A 19,570-nucleotide genomic window follows, 5' to 3' on the forward strand; every position below is an offset into this window, starting at 1 on the left:
GTCACCAAGACTGGACCAAAGATTGTGGTTAAGATGGGAGAAGGATCCATTAACCAAAATGAGGAGTCCTCTGGATTCTCATTTTGTTTGTAGATAATTCTTTAGATCGAGTCTAGTCATTCCTAACTATATGTGGGGCATATTGTTTATAAATGTCTCTGAAGCGTGTCAGTGAACTCTAATTGCCCAGAAACTTGGGGAGGGCAAAGAAAATGTCTTTTGTGTCTTCAGGGTAAGAACTATCATGCTCCCTCATCAACTGAAAATTACTAAGTTCAATATACTGAGATCCACCTGTAACTCTGTACTTGGGAGGCTGAGGCTGTAGGATAGCTAACAAGTTAGGGGCAGCCTGTGTTATATAGCAAAAAAACCTCAAAAGTAAATAAATAAAGATTAATATTTACATAGCTCTCAACAAATGTTGTGGTGATCACTATTGAAAACAAGAAATCAGAGAAGAAATGAAAACATGTGAAATTAGTAGAAACCATGTATTTCATTGTAGAATGGGAAGTGATATAAAAAACTATTTTAAAAATATGGTGGTTCCAGAAAAAAGTACAAATAGAACTTCAATATGACCCTACTATTCTAGTTATGAATATATACCCAAAAGAATTGAAAGTATATCCCAAAGAGATATATCCTCATGGCAACATTACTCACAATACCAGAATGGGAAAAGTGACCCAAGTTTGATAAGATAGCCAAATTAAGAAACCAGATGTGATGAATAGGGGCAATGGATCGTTATTTGGCATTTTAAATGGAGGAAATTTCATATATGCTGCCATGTGACAACCAGGGGGTGTCATGCTAATAGAAATAAGACAAATACATCACAGTTGATTCCACTACTATACAGTGTTTAGAGCCAGAGAGTGGCAGAATGGTTCCCAGGGGTTAAAGGAAGCGAAGGAGAGAACAATCGGGATTTAATGGGAGCACAGCTTTAACTGGTGTGATGGACAGCTTCCATAGGAGGTGCAGGACTGTGAGTGTATTCAGTGACACAGAACTGTGCGCAGCCAAATTGTTAGGGCAGTAAGTCTTCTATCAGAAAAGTTTTACCTGTTTTTTACTTTTGTTTTTAAGGTTCATTTACTTTAATGTGCATTGGTGTTTTGTCTGCATGTATGCCTGTGTAAAGGTGCCATATCACCTGGAACTGGAGGTACAGCAGTTGTGAGTGCCATTTGGGTGCTGGGAACCAAACCCAGGTCTTCTGGAAGATCAGCCTGTGCTCTTAACCACTGGACCATCAATTTAGCCTCTGTCACTTTTTTAAATAAATAATTTTAAAGACGGGTCAAAAATAAGGGCTGAAAATTGCTCAGTTGGTAAAGTCCCTGCTGAAGATGCTTGAAGACATGAGTTAAATCCCCAGCACCTATACAAAACCCTGAAACAAGGGTGTGTGTGTCTGCAACCCCAGCACCCTGCAGGCAGAGACTCGAAAGGCTATCCAGGCCCATTAATCAGTGAGCTCCAGGTCCAAGGAAATTATGTCTCAAAACAATAAGCAGGAGAAATGATTGCTAACTTCTGGCTTCTGTATACCGTGTATGCACACACATGTATACTCTAGAAATGGGAACTAGATATCTGCTAATCCTTCTTCCATATCAAGCCTTTTTGGGCATAGAGACCGGAGGTGATGCTCAGAGAAAAAGCTGAAGGCAATGAATAATTACCTGAATAATGAATAATCCCAGCGATCGTCTTGTTTGTTCCTGGGATAAGAAGGCCGGTAAGTCCACAAATTTCAAAACACATCTGCACTCTTTTAAAATGATTCACATTTCACATGCCATACATCATAACTGGTTTGAGGGTCAACTCGCCACAAATTACTAGGGAGCCTCACTTGAAGAGCTATCCCCACCACCTTGACAGATATGGGAAGATCCATTCCACCTGTAGGCAGCGGCTCCTGGTAACAGCCCAGATGAAAACAGCGGAGCAGAAGGAAGATCATCTTGCCTTTTGCTTCTCAGTTTTGCCTCTTACCAGGAGTTGATTTGCCCCCATTGATGCTGCTGCTGCAGCGGCAGGTAATGATTATGATGACGATGATGATGATGATGATGATGATGATGATGATGCCTTCACTAACAGCACAACCAGTTTCCAGTCTTCCATCATGGACTACAGCACCACTGCTGTCTAGCAAATCTCCAGGATTATGGGGCCGGATTGGAACTACTGGGGCACCCCAGCTTGTGCGCTGGGTAACTGTTGGTTGTCACACACACCCTCCGAGTGAGAGACAGTTGCACTGGGCGTGCTCAGATTTCAGAGGCATACAACTTTAAGGGCTGAGTTAACTACCAGGTTCTCAGCCTCTTCGACATAATTTTAGCTGTTGTTACTATTTTAAAAGTGACTTAATAAATCCACACATACACACGCATATATACATACATATGTATATATGTGCACGTATGCACACACATATACATTTATCCCATTAGTTCTGCTCTTCGAGTAAACCCTGGCTAATGTACCATACATCCACATTTATCCTCTCCAGCTCCGTGCCTTCTTAGCAGATTTCCAAAAATGTGTGGCTATCACTTATACTCATGTGACTTGTTTGGCTTGGTTCTTCCATCAGTAACTCTCTCGGTCCTCATCCATAGTATAGCTCACACGGTGCTGCATGCCCTTTCATTCGTGACAACATTCACAAGGACTTGTCACATATTGCATGCCCCCTCCTCAGTGGGCGGGCATTTCAGTTCTTTCTGCTTTCAGAATGTTGTGGCCAATGCTATTACTAACATTAGTGCATAGGTTTTCATGTAAACCTCTCTGTACTCAGTGGACTCGGACACTGACGTGGGAGTAGAGTTGTGGGTCATATGACAACAGTTCAGTCTTCTGAGGAGCCACTGGAACAGTTTGAAAAGCAGCTGCACCACTGCACCCCCACTAGCAGCTTAGTGAACATTCCATTTTCTCCACTAGTCGATGCTTGCAGAAGCCTCCTGCCCTTTGTACTGTCGGTGTATAGCCCTACTGTGTACACGCTGGGGTCTCACTAGTGAAAGGCTTGCCAATTCCACAGATTCTAAAGCAGCTTATTGGGATGGTTTGTTTCCAAGTTTGGAAGAAATTACATTTTAGGATCAGCTGCTTTAATCTTTTAGTGCAAACTAGGATGAGAAATAACTGGCCAGCTAGCTCAATCCCTGCCAAAGAGGTCCCAGCACCAGTCAATTGGCAGCTTTGTGTGCATGGTCACTCCTCTGAGGGAGAAGGGAGTGCACGTGCCAGCAGCAACTGTCAGAAAGCCAGGGAGGACATGAGTGGGAGAAGAAGGTCCTTGCCCTCCATCTCCGTGGGAGTGTCAACTCATGTCTCCTGCAGGCTTCATCACCTTCACACCTTCCACACATGAGCCTTTGGTAGCAACCTTCTCCAATTACATGTGTTTCCATTAACAAAAGAAATGTCTCTCTGTGGTTTTTTTTGTGTCCTTTCAGAAATACATAGTAGTTCAGTGGGAAGCAGATGGATCTGATCTGTCTGCCCCGGGCCTTCTAACAGTTAAGCATTTACTTTAAGGCAAATAAAATGTCAGCCACCATTAGACAGCATCTGGCAACAATATGGCCATTCCATCCCTGGGGACCGACCTCTCCCCAGAAGAGATGGTACTTGAAATAGGAGAGGCTTTTGAACGCAGGACCCCCCATCCCTCCCACCCAGGCATAGTGGCTAAGGAGTGGGCAGAGTGCCACCCACAGAAGGACACAGGGAACGAGATCAAATGTGAACCTAGGGGGCAAGCTTCCCAGACAGCAGTGACCAAGCGCTGTTCACCCTCGGTATATGGGTCTGTGGTTTCGGGGGAGTCTGATCCTTGAGCTGGCCTAGATTAACTCTACAAAATGTAAAACAGCCTCCACAACCACTTAAAGAGGACTTTGGGCTGACTGAATTGCAGGCATGGCGTGCCGTGAGTGAAGGGAGACGCCCAAAGTGGAGTCTCCCCCCTTTGGAATTCCTCCGTCAATGGGGCAAAACAAACTGAGTTCTCTTGAAACAGAGGACATGGATGTATAGCCTTGTCTAATAGGCCATCCATTTGGGGACATGTGACAGTATGGGTGATGATAGGCTGATTTGGAGAGATGGCTATAACTGGGCAATCTGCTCAAGGTTGAAAAGTAAGACACATCTTCAACAGTCTCAGGGCAAGCGTAGCTGTGCTCATACCAACACTTGCCAGTGGAGGTGGCTTGCTCCTCACACACCTGCTGGGATGGTCCCCGACCTGATCTGGGGGAACTGTGCTCTGTGTCCTGTGGAATAGATTCAGGGTCACCAGTTTTACATCAAGCTTTTAACATATAGGCTTATCATATTTCTAGGCCTCTGATTTGACCAACAACATGGCCACATCAATGAAATCATGAGCTTTGAGAAAACAGGGCTCAACTGGAGTGTCAGGAACATTTACTTTGATGAAACAGTTAACATTGTCCAAAAATTCTCACCAACTCCATGAATCTCTCTCACACAGAACTACATTGTTAAAACTGGTCAAGGCTATCCATAGTTTTTCAAAATAAAATACCTAACACTTTAAAGAACAAAATACAGTAACTAAAATTTTTAAATGTGAGAATGTCTTTACAGACATGTGTTTGATTTCTTTGTCCATGATCAGCTCTAACTACATAGCCCAGGTTGGCCCTAAACTCCTGACTCTCATGCCTCAGTTTCCCCAGGACTGGGATTACAAGCATCTAATACTGGGTTGGGCCACTGTATCTTGATAGAGCCAGAAAAATAAAGGAAAAAAATAAAACATCCTGACTTCAATTAATTTTTTTACCTAAGTTTCTTTAATCTTAGATTAATAATGCCTTAGTACAATGTTCAATAACTGAGCTAACATACAACCCTAATGCCTAGGAAAGTGGCAAATTTTAAACTAGCATTAATATTAATAAAATACTTTCCAAGATAATTGTCTTTGGAAAATATGCTGCTAAAAATGAGGACAGCAAAAAAAAAATACTAATAACCCGTCTTCTTTTTTTAGACATGTCAACCACTTTTCCTGAGATGCATTTTTCTCCTTTTTACCAGACAGCTGTAAGTGGGTGGATGATAGCGCCGTATGAGCTTTCCACTGGCAGTTAGTAAATTCCATGACAGTCCAGGCAGCAACAGCAGTGACGTCAGTAGCTGTACAAGCAGCAGGGGGATTCAGACGGTTCCCAGACCCCCCTCTGAGTGTGCTTGATGCAAAATTCCCCAAATCTGAAGAACTCTAACTGCCAGAGACATCGGTGGGTCTAAAGGCATCTATGCTTTGGTTGAAAAATTTAAAAAAGAAATTAAGGCAATCCTGCAAATGTTTGCCATCATTACCTCTTACACTGATCTTAAGAACTGCTTAAGAAACGACCAAGTTCTAACTAAACTTTACATGTAGATTGTTAAGACCACACTGCCTCAGTGTTTCCATATGAATGGTAATAGCATACCCAATGTGGCAAACCCTGGAGCTGTCTGCTAAACTTTGTACGCATAAACCGATAGCGCATGTGCATAGAGGTGGAAGACAGAACGTTTGTAGAGTGTGCAGTTACTTGAGGCGGCACATCCTGCTAATGTGCTATAGTTGGTGCGGTGTGCGGAAGAGAACTAAAATTGAGGAGCCTAACTATACTTCATTTTCTAAATGCTAGATAAAATGAGAATATGGGTTTTTATTCATTTTTATTGATTTTATTGAGCTATATATTTATCTCTGCTCCCCTTCCTCTTCCATCCCCTTCAACCCTCTCCCATGGTCCCCATGCCCCCAGTTTACTCAGGAGATCTTGTCTTTCTCTACTTCCCGTGTAGATTAGATCTATGTAAGTCTCTCTTAGGGTCCTCATTGTTCTCTAGGTTCTCTGGGATTGTGGTTTGTAGGCTGGTTTTCTTTGCTTTATGTTTAAAATCACTTATGAGTGAGTACATATGATAATTGTCTTTCTGCATCTGGGTTACCTCACTCATTAAGATGTTTTATAGCTCCATCCATTTGCCTGCAAATTTCAAGATGTCATTATTTTTTCTGTTGTGTAGTACTCCATTGTGTAAATGTACCACATTTTCCTTATCCATTCTTTGGTTGAGGGGCATTTAGTTTGTTTCCAGGTTCTGCCTATGACAAACAATGGTGCTATGAACATGGTTTAGCACATGTCCTGTGGTACGGTTGAGCATTCTTTGGATATATACCCAAAAGTGGTATTGCTGGGTTTTGAGGAAGGTTGTTTCCTAATTTTCTGAGAAATTGCCACATTGACATCCAAAGGAGATGTACAAGCTTGCATTCCCACCAGCAATGCAGAAGTGTTCCCTTTACCCCACATCCTCTCCAGCATAAGTTGTCATCAGTGTTTTTGATCTTGGCCATTCTTACAGGTGTAAGATGGAATCTCAGAGTTGTTTTGATTTGCAGTTCTCTGATGACTAAGAATGTTGTGTATTTCCTTTAATGTCTTTCAGCCATTTTAGATTCCTCTGTTGAGAGTTTTCTGTTTAGATCTCTTTTATTCCTTTTAATAATGTCATAAAAATTGTTTTCCAGAAAAACCAAGTTAGTTGTGGTGATTATAGCCACACTGCAGTGTGGGGTTACTCTTCTGCAACATTCATTTGCCAGTTCACTGAATTAAATAGAACTCTGCATCCCAGGCAGGGCCTTATGATGCTGGGAAAGCTCTGAAATGATTTAGCAGATCTCAGTGCTAAGTGTCTGATTAATGAATGAATGAATGAGTGAGTGAGTGAGTGAGTGAGTGAGTGAGTGAGTGAGTGAGTGAATGAAGATGGAGCCAATGAATGAATGGACAAGTGGGTAGCTCCAGCCCATGGAGTGGATTCTAATGTATTGTTAGCTCTGTCTGTGAGTTTCAGAAATACCTATTACTGTTTGTTCTCCTGCAGTTCATTCCAGCTACAAACCATGTGAGACTTGCACAAGAATTTGCTGGAACTTAACTGAAACAGGGAAGCAATCAAGTGGTTGAATTCCAGGTTTTTCCAACTGAATGACATTCCTTTATCCATATTGATTTGGGCTTCAGTAAATTCAATTGGCGATACCACCTGGATGATTTTAAGACTTTTTTTCAAGTTTCCAACATAGCTCAAGGAACATAAGAATTTCATCAATTGAGAACTCAGAGTCGCTTCTGTGGGATGTGTAAAACAAGAAGCTGACCGGCATTATGTTCTTTTTCTCTAATTCAGCGTCATTATTGAGAGTTATTCTTAGACTTTATGAAAACCAGATTGGGGCATGGGCATGTTCTCTGTCGAATTGTGTTCAAGGAATTGAAACTGAAAATCATTCAAACTGGGAAAACTTGACATTGAAAAACAGTCTACATTCTTTCCGCTCCCTCAGAGGGCCCGAGACACTTTCTGGTTAGGGAGTCTTGTGGGGAACACAGACCCATTTTAATTTCTTGTTCTTATTAAGAAATGGGTATTTTGTGCACAATGTGGTGCTAAACACCTTGAATCCCAGCTATTGTGAGGCAAAGACACAGATCTCTGTGAGTTCGAGGCCAGTCTGATCTTCACAGTGAGTTCCAGGACAACCAGGGCAGCACAGTGAAAGGGAAAAAGGAGTGGAAAGGGAAGGAGGGAGAGGGGAGAGAGAAGAAAGAAAGGAAGGAAAGAAAGAAGTTGGTAAGAAGGAAAAGGTAAGGAAAGAAGGAGGGGAAGGCAGGGGTGGGGGTAGAGGGAGGAAGGGAGGGAAGGACGGAGATAGGAAGGAGAGAAAGGGGGGAGGAGTTTAGCTTTCCCGTCACCAGCAAGTCACAATTTTCCTTAATCACTATTCTGTTTGTCAGTTAGAATGTTTTGATGCTTGTTTGCTAAAAATCTCTGCTTCTCTCATGGTCCCTTCCAGCCCAATCAGGTAGCAGACTGTTCTTCAACAACCTTCAATCCACCCTTGTTACCTCCCCGGGACTCCAAAATGTGTTTCTTTTCTTTTGTACCTACTCCATTTTCCACAAAGACTTCAAGGTCTAATGCATCCCCTTCCGTGAAGCCTTTATAAGTCCCCTGCTTTTTCCGTACTTTACCTTTCTCTAACTACAACTAATCTTCCCTGGATTTTCAGCCACTACACACACACACACACACACACACACACACACACACACACACACTTAAGGTTTAATGGGATCCAGTATCACAATCATGGCTACTTCTTTAATGTAGAAACTGTATCTTGCGAGAGGATGGTGCACTCGAGACAGAACAGATAAGCAAATTCCACTCTCCTCTTTACTAGCCAAGGCATGTGACTGCCCTCATGGTGGTGTCTAAGCAAGGAGGTACGTTTCTCTATGTCACATGAAGTCACTGCCTTCACTAGCAGTAGCTCTGCTCATCTGAACCTGAGTTTCTTCCATTCCCATTAGTAGAGCTCACATCAGCTAGGACCATTGGCTGTGCCTTTATTTACAACATTCTCGGCATGTTACCTTCCTTATACATAGTAAGTTCTCAGCAACTTTTCACCGCGTTTAACTGAAGGAGCGATGTGTGTTTATTGGAAACACTCATTTAGCTTGTAAATGTGATATGGGAAGTGCTTCAGAGGTGAAAAGTAATGTCTCAGATGTGGGAGTTGTCTGCCTTCAAGTGCCGCAGCTGCGCTGTTTCACATGAACTCAGGGCCAAGTAGTCTTTTGTGGAATTTCAGAAGCCACACTGTGATGTTATGACAGAGCATGGTCAATTTGGATTGAAGGCCCTTTCTGACTGCTTGTTAAAATAGGCAAAGGATAACATTAAGAGTTGTCTGAAGTGGGCAGGAGAAGGTCATGGGAGGTGAGGGTACTTTGGGAGGAGCAGGTTGGATCCTTCTGAGGTCAGGTTACTTCCTAGAAGGCTACATTATGCCAAAAACAAAAAAAGAAAAGAAAAGAAAAAGTGTTAAAATTCTTGAAGCTAGAATTACTTTGCCTCTGAGCTGTGCTCAGCAGAAAAAAACTGCTTGGTTGGGGCCTCAGTGGGAATTAATACTATTTCTGTCACAATTTTATTCAAGAGATGGGAAATGTTCACAATGCAAACTTCATAGACCACAAAACAATGATGTATTTAAGATAGGTTTTATGCCTATTTGACAACATAGCCAAGACTTCAAATTTCAGATTTCAAGGGGGAAAGCCACTGGCTGACCTCTCAGAAGTCCTGTGTCAGTGTGTAAAATGTCCTACTGTGTATTTCACAGGTCAAATCAACACTGCTTTCTGCCGTTTAGGAGGGACTGAACTTGTCTGACAAAGTATTGTTTCTATCCACAAGAGCAGACGCAGCTCAGGGACCACTCACCGTCTCGTCTCCTTCCTTCCACACAGTCCTCAGTGATGTCAGTCTGCTTTGCCCGTTTTCATCCGAATTTGGTGGTTGGTGGCACCTATTCAGGCCAGATTGTCCTCTGGGACAATCGCAGTCATCGAAGGACCCCTGTCCAGCGGACCCCCTTGTCAGCTGCTGCACATACGGTAAGTCAAGCTTCTACCATACTCCTGTGACCTACCCAGATCCCGAAGAAGAAGCATCTCATAGGACAACAGTGGCTGAATTAGACATGACTTATAGGAACTGAGTCCTAACTGACTACAATGTGACTCAGTAAAGAGTAGATAAAGTCAGATTAACATAGCACAAAAGAGGCTACGGCAGGAGAATCTAACTTTGAGACCAGTCTACACTACAGAAAAAGAATCTGTCTCAAAAAAATTTAAAAAGAAAAATGGGTTAAAGAAGCATTGACTTATTCTTAGGAGGCACTGGTAGATGATTTCTATGATATCTGGACCAGCCTGGTCTACATAGTTAGCTTCAGACCAGCTAGGGCCACATTAGAAAAAGCACTTTCAAGAAATGTATTAATAATCTTCAAGTTCTAGAAATTAGGAAGATCTCCTTTGATGTTCCAAAAGCCATCAGTGAAGATGGTTTCCTGTAATTATCTACCTAAAGAACCTCTTCATGTTGGTATTTTGAGATGCAAACATGAATTTTCAAATAGACTACAGAGAGTAAGTACCATGCCTAGTGATGGTGTATGGGACATTTGCCAACACGCCTTTTCCATTTGCAATTTGAAAGAGTACTATGGCTTTAAATTCTGGAATGTGTAGTGTCTCAACATGAAGTCTACAGTGACAGTATAATCCCCAGGGTTAAAAGTCAACATCTCAAAACCATTACCCATAATTTAGTAGAAGAGGTTCAGTATAGTGTTCACAATACAACTGCTCTGTCATTTCCTTTAAGAGAATGACAGGTGTGAAGAGCAATTGTTAGGAGGGACAAGGAGACAGGCATGTCTCCATCAATCGTCACTACCTTGAAATTCAGGGTAGCTGATGTTCCTTCTCTGAAATGCCAAAATTATGCCCAAGGATACAGCCCCGGCATTGTTTCCAATTTCCTTAATGCTGTTGCTGCATTCTGTCATCTTCTGGCCGCAAGATCATTCCAGCTTAGAAAATGGGTGGCTAGTCACTTAGCTGAGACAAGGAGGAGGGGAATTCTCCAGCTCTTGTTAAGTTTGACAATGGGAAATGGCAAATGCCAAGTCAGTCCTAATTTTGATTGATTGGGGCCAAAGACGCATGCAGGTAAATTGGTTCTTGGGAATCTTGGGAAATTGATCTCGCCTACCCTATTTCTCCAAACTAATAACAGAAAATTGTGGCCCAAGAGAAGACCAGTACAGTGCAGGTGTCCTCTCGAGTAGCACAAAACCATTCCTTGGCTCTCTGTGGATGTCTGGTGCATTTGTGAACAAGCTTCCAATTTTTCAGAAAGTATAAATCCAACTGTTCGGAGATTTAGTGAAAATCTTTTGGGGGCATTCCAAACTCAGGAGTTCTTTTGAAGACTTACCACTTCTCTGCCAAGTAATGAAGAATGTGGCCATCTCAACTCAAGTGTTGTTATTATCAAGCCGAGTGGCACTGTTTCTGTTAGAAAACAAAACACACATACATTTCGTCTCCCTCTTGCTGTGTTTTGTCTAATCCATAGCTCAATGTGTACAGTTTGTTTTGTGTTTGTCTTTCAATTTCCATCGTTGCCTGCCTGGTCCGTGCCAGGATCAAACAAACAAAAGAAGTCTCTCCATGGAAGGCTTGTTAATTTCCTTTCACACCCACCACACGAATGTATTTGGGGCAACAGGAAATCATAATTAAAACAAAATCCTTCTGCCGCACAGCATGTTTATTTCTAAAATAAATAAAAACAAGCTGTCATTCTATTGGAAAAATGAGTTGTACTGTTGCCTTTTTGTCTGTTTCTTTCCATTAAGTAATCATGTGTTTGCATGGTCCTTTGACTCGATGACTCTTTCTGACCCAACTTCTTTCCCTCCTGGGCCTTTAGGCTTCCGAACTGATTACAGTTTGGGCTATATGTGTTGAGTTTTGGTGGTTAATAACAAAGTTCTATTTGATTCTTGCTAAAAACTCCTGGAAGTCTTCAAGTTCACAGCAATGTGCCGTGCCTTTCAGTAAAGGGATAAAGAAAACTGGATTCAGGGCAGTGCCTTCTGAGATTAGTCCCATCAAGTAAAGCAGCAACATTCTGAATATTCATTCACACATATTTGTCAGTTTTGCTAAATCTGTTATTTTTAAGTTTATAAAAATTCATGAACAAAACATGAGGAACAAACACCTTAAAAATATATCCTTTCAATAGTGGTCATTGAAGAAGTGTATCAACAGCGTAATGCCAAAGACATAGAACAAGCTTCCCGTGAAGTCACAGATTGGAATGTCCAAAGGTAAATCAACTAATCAGATGGTTTCCAAAAGGAAATGCAAGGCGTCTTGAGATGGTTCTGTCAGTACAATGCTTGCTGCACAAGCATTTTAGGCCCTGAATACAAATCCCCGGCATCCACATAACTTTGGTATGCTGGCATGCACCATTTTTGGAAGGAAGGCGGGATGGGTCAACCTGAAGAACAGAAAGCAAAGCAGCCAGATGCTGGCTCTTACCTCGACCTCAGTCCTAAATGCAATACTGCATAAATCTGATATTTTTGAGTGAGTCTATTACATCTACTTTTCCATTTTCTCTCTTCTCTGGCCTTGGCCTGCTGTACAACTTATCCCTTAAGTTTCATGACGCAGTGCTTTGGGTTCCAAAATACCAAAGACCTGAAAAAGACTGTTGATTACAGTCTCACATTTAGTTTCAAATATCTGCTGTACTTACCATTGGGTGGATCCATCAATGCCAATAAATGGGAAAGTGTCAGTTGGAACATGAAAAAGACATAGAAACTTACTGCCACTCCATCAACATTAGTAAAAGACAATAGAATGGTAAAAAAAAAAGTGTAATCTAGCAATGCATAAACCTGACTTATGTTTCAATGTATTTAAAATGGCAAATCATTGCTACACATATTTCTACATTATACAGTCAAAATGCAGGTCCTGTATTGTTCTCAGAACTTTACCCTTAGGAAACTCTGATAAAAGACAGTGTATTCAACAAAAAAAAATGATTGAAATGAAGAAATGTTGAGAATTAGGTAGCCCAGGAAGATTTGAGGGGATTAGGGATGGCTATCCTAAAGCAAGATCTGGGGATTAAAAGTGGGATATGAAAGAATAATCTAAAAATGTTCAAATAGTTGCATTGTTTTGACTCGAATGCACTGAGCTTTCTTGATCACAGCTACTAGAGGGGAACCCTCAGCAGTTAATGCGAACACTGACTACCCTGTATGAAAGGTACTGCAGCTGAGTTTGGATGACTTCTAGGAAGAGGCAGCCAAGAAGCTACACTCAATGATTATTGCTGCTCTTTCTGACCAGGAGTTTATACGATAATAATAGTCTCTGAGCCATCCTTTCTACAGTGCCAGCTTCCAAGGACTGAAGACTGTTTCATTGTAGTTGTGGCTAGGTATTATGGACACTAACCCATCAAGAGTCCAGCTTCAACTGTCAGCTGTTTGTACGGAGAAGCATCGAGTAAGCTGTGGTTTGGCCTCTTGTGGCTAAGATGCCGGAAATCTAACCCAAATTGCTGCTAGGTTCTGCTTATTCTAACCTCCCATTTAGTGTTTAGTGAGCAGCTTCAAATGGTTTTAGCCTACTGTGTAGACTTCTATAGACCAGGATAAGCTTCTAGAGACCTGACAGATGACTTACTTGCCAGGATGTATAAATGACCTTTTTCAAGGCTTAAGCCAAATTTAAGCCTCTGTACAACTCCAACTGATATTCTAAAAAATAAACCTCTCATCTTAGACTTTGAAATAATTTACAAGAAAACCCTAATTCTCTCTTGCTAAGTATATTATTGCAGTAAGTTCACCACCAATACACCCCTCCTCAAGTTAAACTAGTGAGTATTAATCACTTTTTAAAGACAATGCTATCAAATGTGTGCCACTAGCTAGAATGCTAGAATGCATCAAACACAGTCCTTCCAAGACTATAGTTCTATGCCTGTAAAGCCTGTCTCTTCACATTCACGTTGAACTTAGAAGCGATGCTATGTAGTAGACTTACTTGTGTAATTCGAACCCGGCTCCCTGCTTGCTTCTGTCCAGCAACAGCCTTTGGTTCTCACTCCCTTCAGTTCGATTGCACTGCATCAAACTTCACAAGGTGAAGCTTCGTAGGTATTTCTACATTAGTAGCTGGCTCAGGACTTCTACAGAATTAGCCTTACAAAGGGCAAGTGACTGGAAGGTCATGGTAGTCAGATGCTGTCACTCTGGAGCCCTTGTCAGAGTAACGTTGACACTCAGGTGCGGTCATTTCCCCTTGCAGCAGCCCCTGATCCTCCATGTTGATGTTTTTACAGCATCCTGTGTACTGTGTCAATGTTGTTGGGACCCAGAATGCTCACAACCTCATCACTGTCTCTACCGATGGCAAAATGTGTTCCTGGAGCCTGGACATGCTCTCCACCCCACAGGTGCGTCCCTTCTCTCCTGCACATTGCAGCCTGCTGCTTCCAAGACCAGCCTGCATAGGAACATGTCTCCCAAAGTCCCAAAGGCCTACTTTTAACAATCTGCCCTTGAAGCCAAAACCTATTTCCTCTACCACAAATTATGTCATTATTGCACTACGTTAATCCTTAGGTCAGTTTCAAATGAAAATGAAATAATCCATTTGAAAGCACAGTGATTAGAGCAGTGGCCTGTAGTGTGACTTGTATTCCCCCTGCAGCTTTGGGAAGCAATGAAAATAAGGGTGGAGCTCAGCAGAGCAACCCCTTCTGGGGACTTGCCTTGAAGGAAAAGAATCCCAGCAAAACAGAAACCCAAGCTGCCGCTTGTTTCTGTACCCTAGACGACCGCCTGTTTTCCTCTCTGGAATGTTGGTGAGCATGGCTCCTGCCATTCCTTACTCACCAAGCGAGAAGCTGAAAATGAGAAGGTTCCCGTTTTCCCAGACCACTGCCGATCACAGCAGTGGAAACCAAACAAAGAGCTGGGGGAGAGAAGAATGCCGGAGGCTGGTGTCTGAGTACCGCTTTTAGAGCATGCACATGTGACATGCACATGTGTGCAAGCATGAATGCAGACATGCTCATGCTGTTCACATGTCTTTGTGTGAACAAATGTAACATTCTCCCCCAACTTGAAACCATGGAGAGTTCATTGAGATAGTCTTTGGAAATCTTTATATGGAAAAAAATTATAGAAAATTCGCAGCAGGTAATTCTCAGTCTAACAATTCTTGCCCCCTCCCCTGGAATGACAGCTCTAGAACGTCTCCCATTCCATTTCTGAAGAGGACTAGTTCTAAGATATATGAGGACATGTGGAAACTGTAAAGACTCCATTTAAGTCTCCACAGATGCAGAGACGACTAAAGCAAGGCTTTGCACATGACTTTAGGGGCGGGGAGAGAATGCTAATAAACAGCTCACAATTCAGCTTCCTGGTTTTGCCGATCTTTATCAGGCCTGCAGTTGTGTGCAGATAGTTTATGGTTTTGTATTAAAATTCTCAGCAATGTGTTGTTTTCTTTTAAGAGCATGGAGATTATAAACAGATATCAGAGCAAACCCTCTATTTGAGAATTTTTAATTGCCCATTTTGCTGATTAAACATGTGTTTGTTTAGGTAAAGTCAGTGATGTGGGAGCTGCGAGCCCATTTTTTATTATTGTTAGCATGCCCACAGATGCCTGGTTCTGCATAGAGATGGAGTATTTCATAGTCTTGTCCCCATGGAGAGCAGGGATAAGTGGGGTATCCCACAGTTGCCTGTCCCTCTCCCCCTGCACTCCCTCTCTGAGCACCTCCCTCCCCAGTGAGTGACCAACATTCATTTCCTTCCTTACCACTAACTTTAGAGACAAAGCAGAGCATCAGATATTCCTATTTTCCATGTGACTGTCAAGGCATCCTGCCCTTCAATCCACACGCTGCTATGCTCTCAGTGTGCTGGTCTCATGAATGGTCAGTACCTGGGTCTCAGGGCTGGTGTTACTGTACCCTGTCAGCAAGGATTTCCAAATCATGGACTCTGTGGCCAAAACAGCTTGGTTGAATTGCACAGAAAAATCATAGTTTTTGTACAACTTCACAAACAGTCTGTTATGAGCTTCAGCTACACCAAACAGGCTGCTTGGTATAAATAGCCAGGAATAATCAGGGACATCCTTGATAGTTGTTCTTTGTTGTCATTAAATTTAGCAGCATATCTTTCTTAGATACTTATTTGAAGTTGTGTGTGTCTGTGCGAGTGTATTCCACATGTGTGAAGGTGTTCATGGAGGTCAGAGGCATCAAACATCCTTGAGTTGGAGTTACAGGCAGTTGTGAGCCTCCTGACATGGGTGCTAGGAATGGAATCCAGGTCCTTTGGAAGAAGCAATCAGTGCTTGAGAGCCTATCTCTTCAGCCCCAAAGCATATACATATACATATATATATATGTATCTTTTGACATACTCTCTAAATTTAGCAAATAGTTACCATAATAAAGACCTATGTGCTATATTAATCACTTACTTAAATACATTTCTTTGTGAGCTCAGAGTCTCTACAGCCGACTGCTATCTTTCATGGGGTCTACTTCCTGTTGGATTCTGGTTTCTATGACCTGAGTGACAGTTTTCTGGTCTCAGTTCACGGAGGACCTACAGTCCCTCTGTGACAAATATGACAAATATGCCTGTACATCTGATATTAATATGCGTGTTTTCTCACGAACAATTGATTGTGAAAATGTTTGTAAATACAAGGGTATTATGTGTTTTATTAAAGCCTGGAGCTGACAAGTGTAATCATTACAGCATTAACTTTAGTTTCTGCACCGTTAGTTTCAAAATTCTCACCTGTCATCTCCGGCTGACTGGGGAAGCGGTGGCACATGCTGATGAAATCCAGCAGGCCTGAAACCAGAGACATGGAACAGCCTGGATGGCAGGGGCAGTGGACACAGTGGGGGTCTTTTGTAGTGCTGTGTGAAAAGCAAACAGATGATTAAGCCAAATGATTTTTCCATGCTATCCTTGGCATGGCGAGGAGTTGACAGATGGAAATGTAACCACACCGGTGTGTTTTGGTAGGAGAGCATGGAGCTGGTGTACAATAAGTCCAAGCCTGTCGCTGTTACGGGAATGGCTTTCCCAACGGGGGACGTCAACAACTTCGTGGTTGGCAGTGAGGAAGGTTCCGTCTACACAGCTTGTCGTCATGGAAGGTGATTTCTCTGCTTTTTTTTTTTTCTGGGGAACGATGTAGATTATTACTAATCTACTTTGTAAGATAGTTTATTTCTGAAGAAGTACAATGCATGACTTCAAATCTATTAACTTAACAAACACATCTGTCTGGGGCCCTGGTGACTTAGAAATCTTTGGGCATGCTTGACTTCTTCACAGTATATTAGAATATACTCACTGTTCCTATCACAGTCATTTTTTTGTACATACGATCAACCTCCAACCATGTATAATGTGCACCTCAGAGACAACACATGCAGCCCATCTCTATGTGCCTTCATGAGTCAATCCCTCTGCCTTTGACTTGGTCTAGCATTTCTGTCTTCATTGTCTAAACCCTCAACGTTGAACATACAACACCGGCATGGTTCCACATTGAAGTCTTCTTGACTTTTTTGAACAAAGAAACAAAAACAAAACAAAATAGACAAACAAAAAATACACACCTTGTTCATTATAGCTTATGGAATTTCACCTTGTTCGGTCAATTCGTTCTTTCAATGAGTACTTGCTAAGAACCCACTCTGTGTCAGATGCCATCAGGAGAATACAGTAAAGAGCAAGGTAACCGTGTCCTTGCTGAGAGTAAAGACTGACACAAAAGCAAACTGTGGTTTAAGAGCATCAAGACAATGGAAGCAGATTAGGCCAGAGAGAATCATAGCCAATCACCCTGATTATTTATATATTCTTTCACATACATCTGAATATCATCTATCACATTCTGTTTCAATCAGTCATTTGTCTACCATATTTCTCTTGTTAAACTATTTCTGTTTCATCTTTGGTTTCCTGCCTAAGTGTCTGGCCCATAGTTAGTAGGTGGAGAACTAAAATTAAATGAGAAATGAAGAAATCTATCTAACAATATCTAACTAATGATGGAAGTACCTTAAGACCTTTCCTCCAAGCTGGTGGTCCAAGCTAGTGGTGGTGGCACTGGGCAGTGGTGGCATATGCCTTTAAACGCAGCACTCTGAAGGCAGAGTCAGGAGGATCTCTGTGAGTTCAAGGCCAGCCTGATCTACACAATGAGTTCCAGGATAGCCAGGACTGTTACACAAAGAAACCCTGTCTCAAAAAGAAAACAAACAAACAGAAGCAAACAAACAAACAAAAAATCTTCCCTCCAAGTCGGAAGGGTTGAAACAGTGTGAAATTACACAGAGCTGTGCAGTGCCCAGGAGACACTGGCAGACACCTCTGAAATCAGGAATAGCAAAGTGGATGCCAGCCACTCCTAACAGGTGGCCTCACACCTTAGAAAGAACCCCTGCATTCACACAGATGCTTAATTTCTCTTTAATTTTCATAGTTCTCAGCCAACTGATTTTTTAGCTCTTGCACTTGTCCCAGGCTGTTGAGGTTTAACAAGGAATCATGAATTGTTTCAGCTCAGCGACATGAATTTTTCCACTCTAGTAACACAAGCTGTGATGTTCCCACTGGTTCTGTTTCTAAACACGCAGTGTTTGTCCTGATTACAGGATTTGAAGATGACTTGGGAAGTTCAGTCTCACGGGTCCATGTCCAGCATCTCTATAACAATAAAACCAGAATAAACCCACACACCAAACATAAAAAAAAAAAACCTCAATTTCCTCAAACATTTGCTGCGCTCCTCCTCTGAACAGGGTGTATTGATGAAGATGCTAACTAAATGGGTGTCAATTAAAATTTTTATTTTGTGGCTATTGCAAACAGGACAAGAGTATGTATTGTTGTTCCAAAGAATGTGTCTCTGATTCACACTACAAATCTTTGTACTAATGTTCGATTTTGCTTTTGACATGGGTCCATCCATCAGAACTACAAAATGCACATCTTGGTAAGGCCATAAAGTAGCAAGTCCTGGCTCTGCAATCCTGTTAAATGGGTCATTTAGGGGTACAGGGGACAGGTGGGTGGGTTCTATTTTTCACCTAGCATAAACTGCAAATCCAATTTCACAAATTTAGCAAGGTCCTCACTTTGCACCCCATAAGCCCCTTCAGGATGCTGCTAAGAACAAGCGAAGCCCCACCAGGGGCCACTTCACAGATCGGCTGCTCCTGCTCCACCAGGGCCCAGCTTGCTGGTCATGTGTTGGAAGCACTGTTAGCAGTTTTACCGGACACGCTCTCTAACTTGTTACATGGCAGATGCTCAGCAATGCTTTGCTCACGAATGCAAAGTCTACCCAGGACAAAGACATTTATTGGTGCTCGGGGCCTAAATATTTTAATATCTGATTCAGTTCTGCATTTAGTGACATAATATTGAGATTCCACAATCCCTCCATATTTGTCAGCCTCATGCATATGGATTTTTTAAATATAATACTGTGAGTATATTTTCTAAGAGTTTCCTAATTGTGTATGACTACATGTAGGTTATTATTACATAAAGAAGGCTGGAACTAATCCCAGCTCAGTTAAATATCCACGTCAGAGAATGATTTTTTAAGCCATGCATCCCTAGTTCTCAAGTTTTCTTTTTTAAGGAGCTTAAGTTTTCTCTTTCTGTTATTTAATTCAACAAATATTTATAAAGTATTTTCTGAATATTAGACATTTTGAATCATTAAATGTAAGGTAACTTCCCTTATGGCCTTTACAAAATGAGTCTCTAATCTCTCTTCGGTTTCCAATTAAATGAAAGCATTGTTTTTCCATATTATATTGATACCACGGGAATTATTTTGAAGTAACAAAGGTTCTATCAGTTGTTACATTTTTTTAGATGTGTTTACTTAATTTAAGAAATTTCCTTGGAGGAATAAACAGTGATTGATTCCAAAATTATTGCTAGCTAGTAAACGTA

At 41.8% G+C, this 19,570-nt stretch overlaps 1 protein-coding gene across 6 annotated transcripts in view; it reads left to right on the top strand.

Moving 5' to 3' along the window:
* Positions 1-19,570, top strand: part of Dync1i1 (dynein cytoplasmic 1 intermediate chain 1) — a 311,008-nt gene that overhangs the window by 240,308 nt on the left and 51,130 nt on the right. For all 6 annotated transcript variants that reach the window (XM_085683897.2, XM_085683899.2, XM_085683900.2 and 3 more), the window contains 3 exons: positions 9,402-9,548; positions 13,888-14,001; positions 16,613-16,746. In XM_085683897.2, the coding sequence (XP_085540023.2) occupies positions 9,402-9,548; positions 13,888-14,001; positions 16,613-16,746 (395 nt within the window). The remainder of the gene's footprint in view (positions 1-9,401; positions 9,549-13,887; positions 14,002-16,612; positions 16,747-19,570) is intronic.

The sequence above is a fragment of the Myodes glareolus genome, chromosome 25, assembly GCF_982192425.1.
Source record: "Myodes glareolus chromosome 25, mMyoGla1.1, whole genome shotgun sequence".
Lineage (NCBI taxonomy): Eukaryota > Metazoa > Chordata > Mammalia > Rodentia > Cricetidae > Myodes > Myodes glareolus.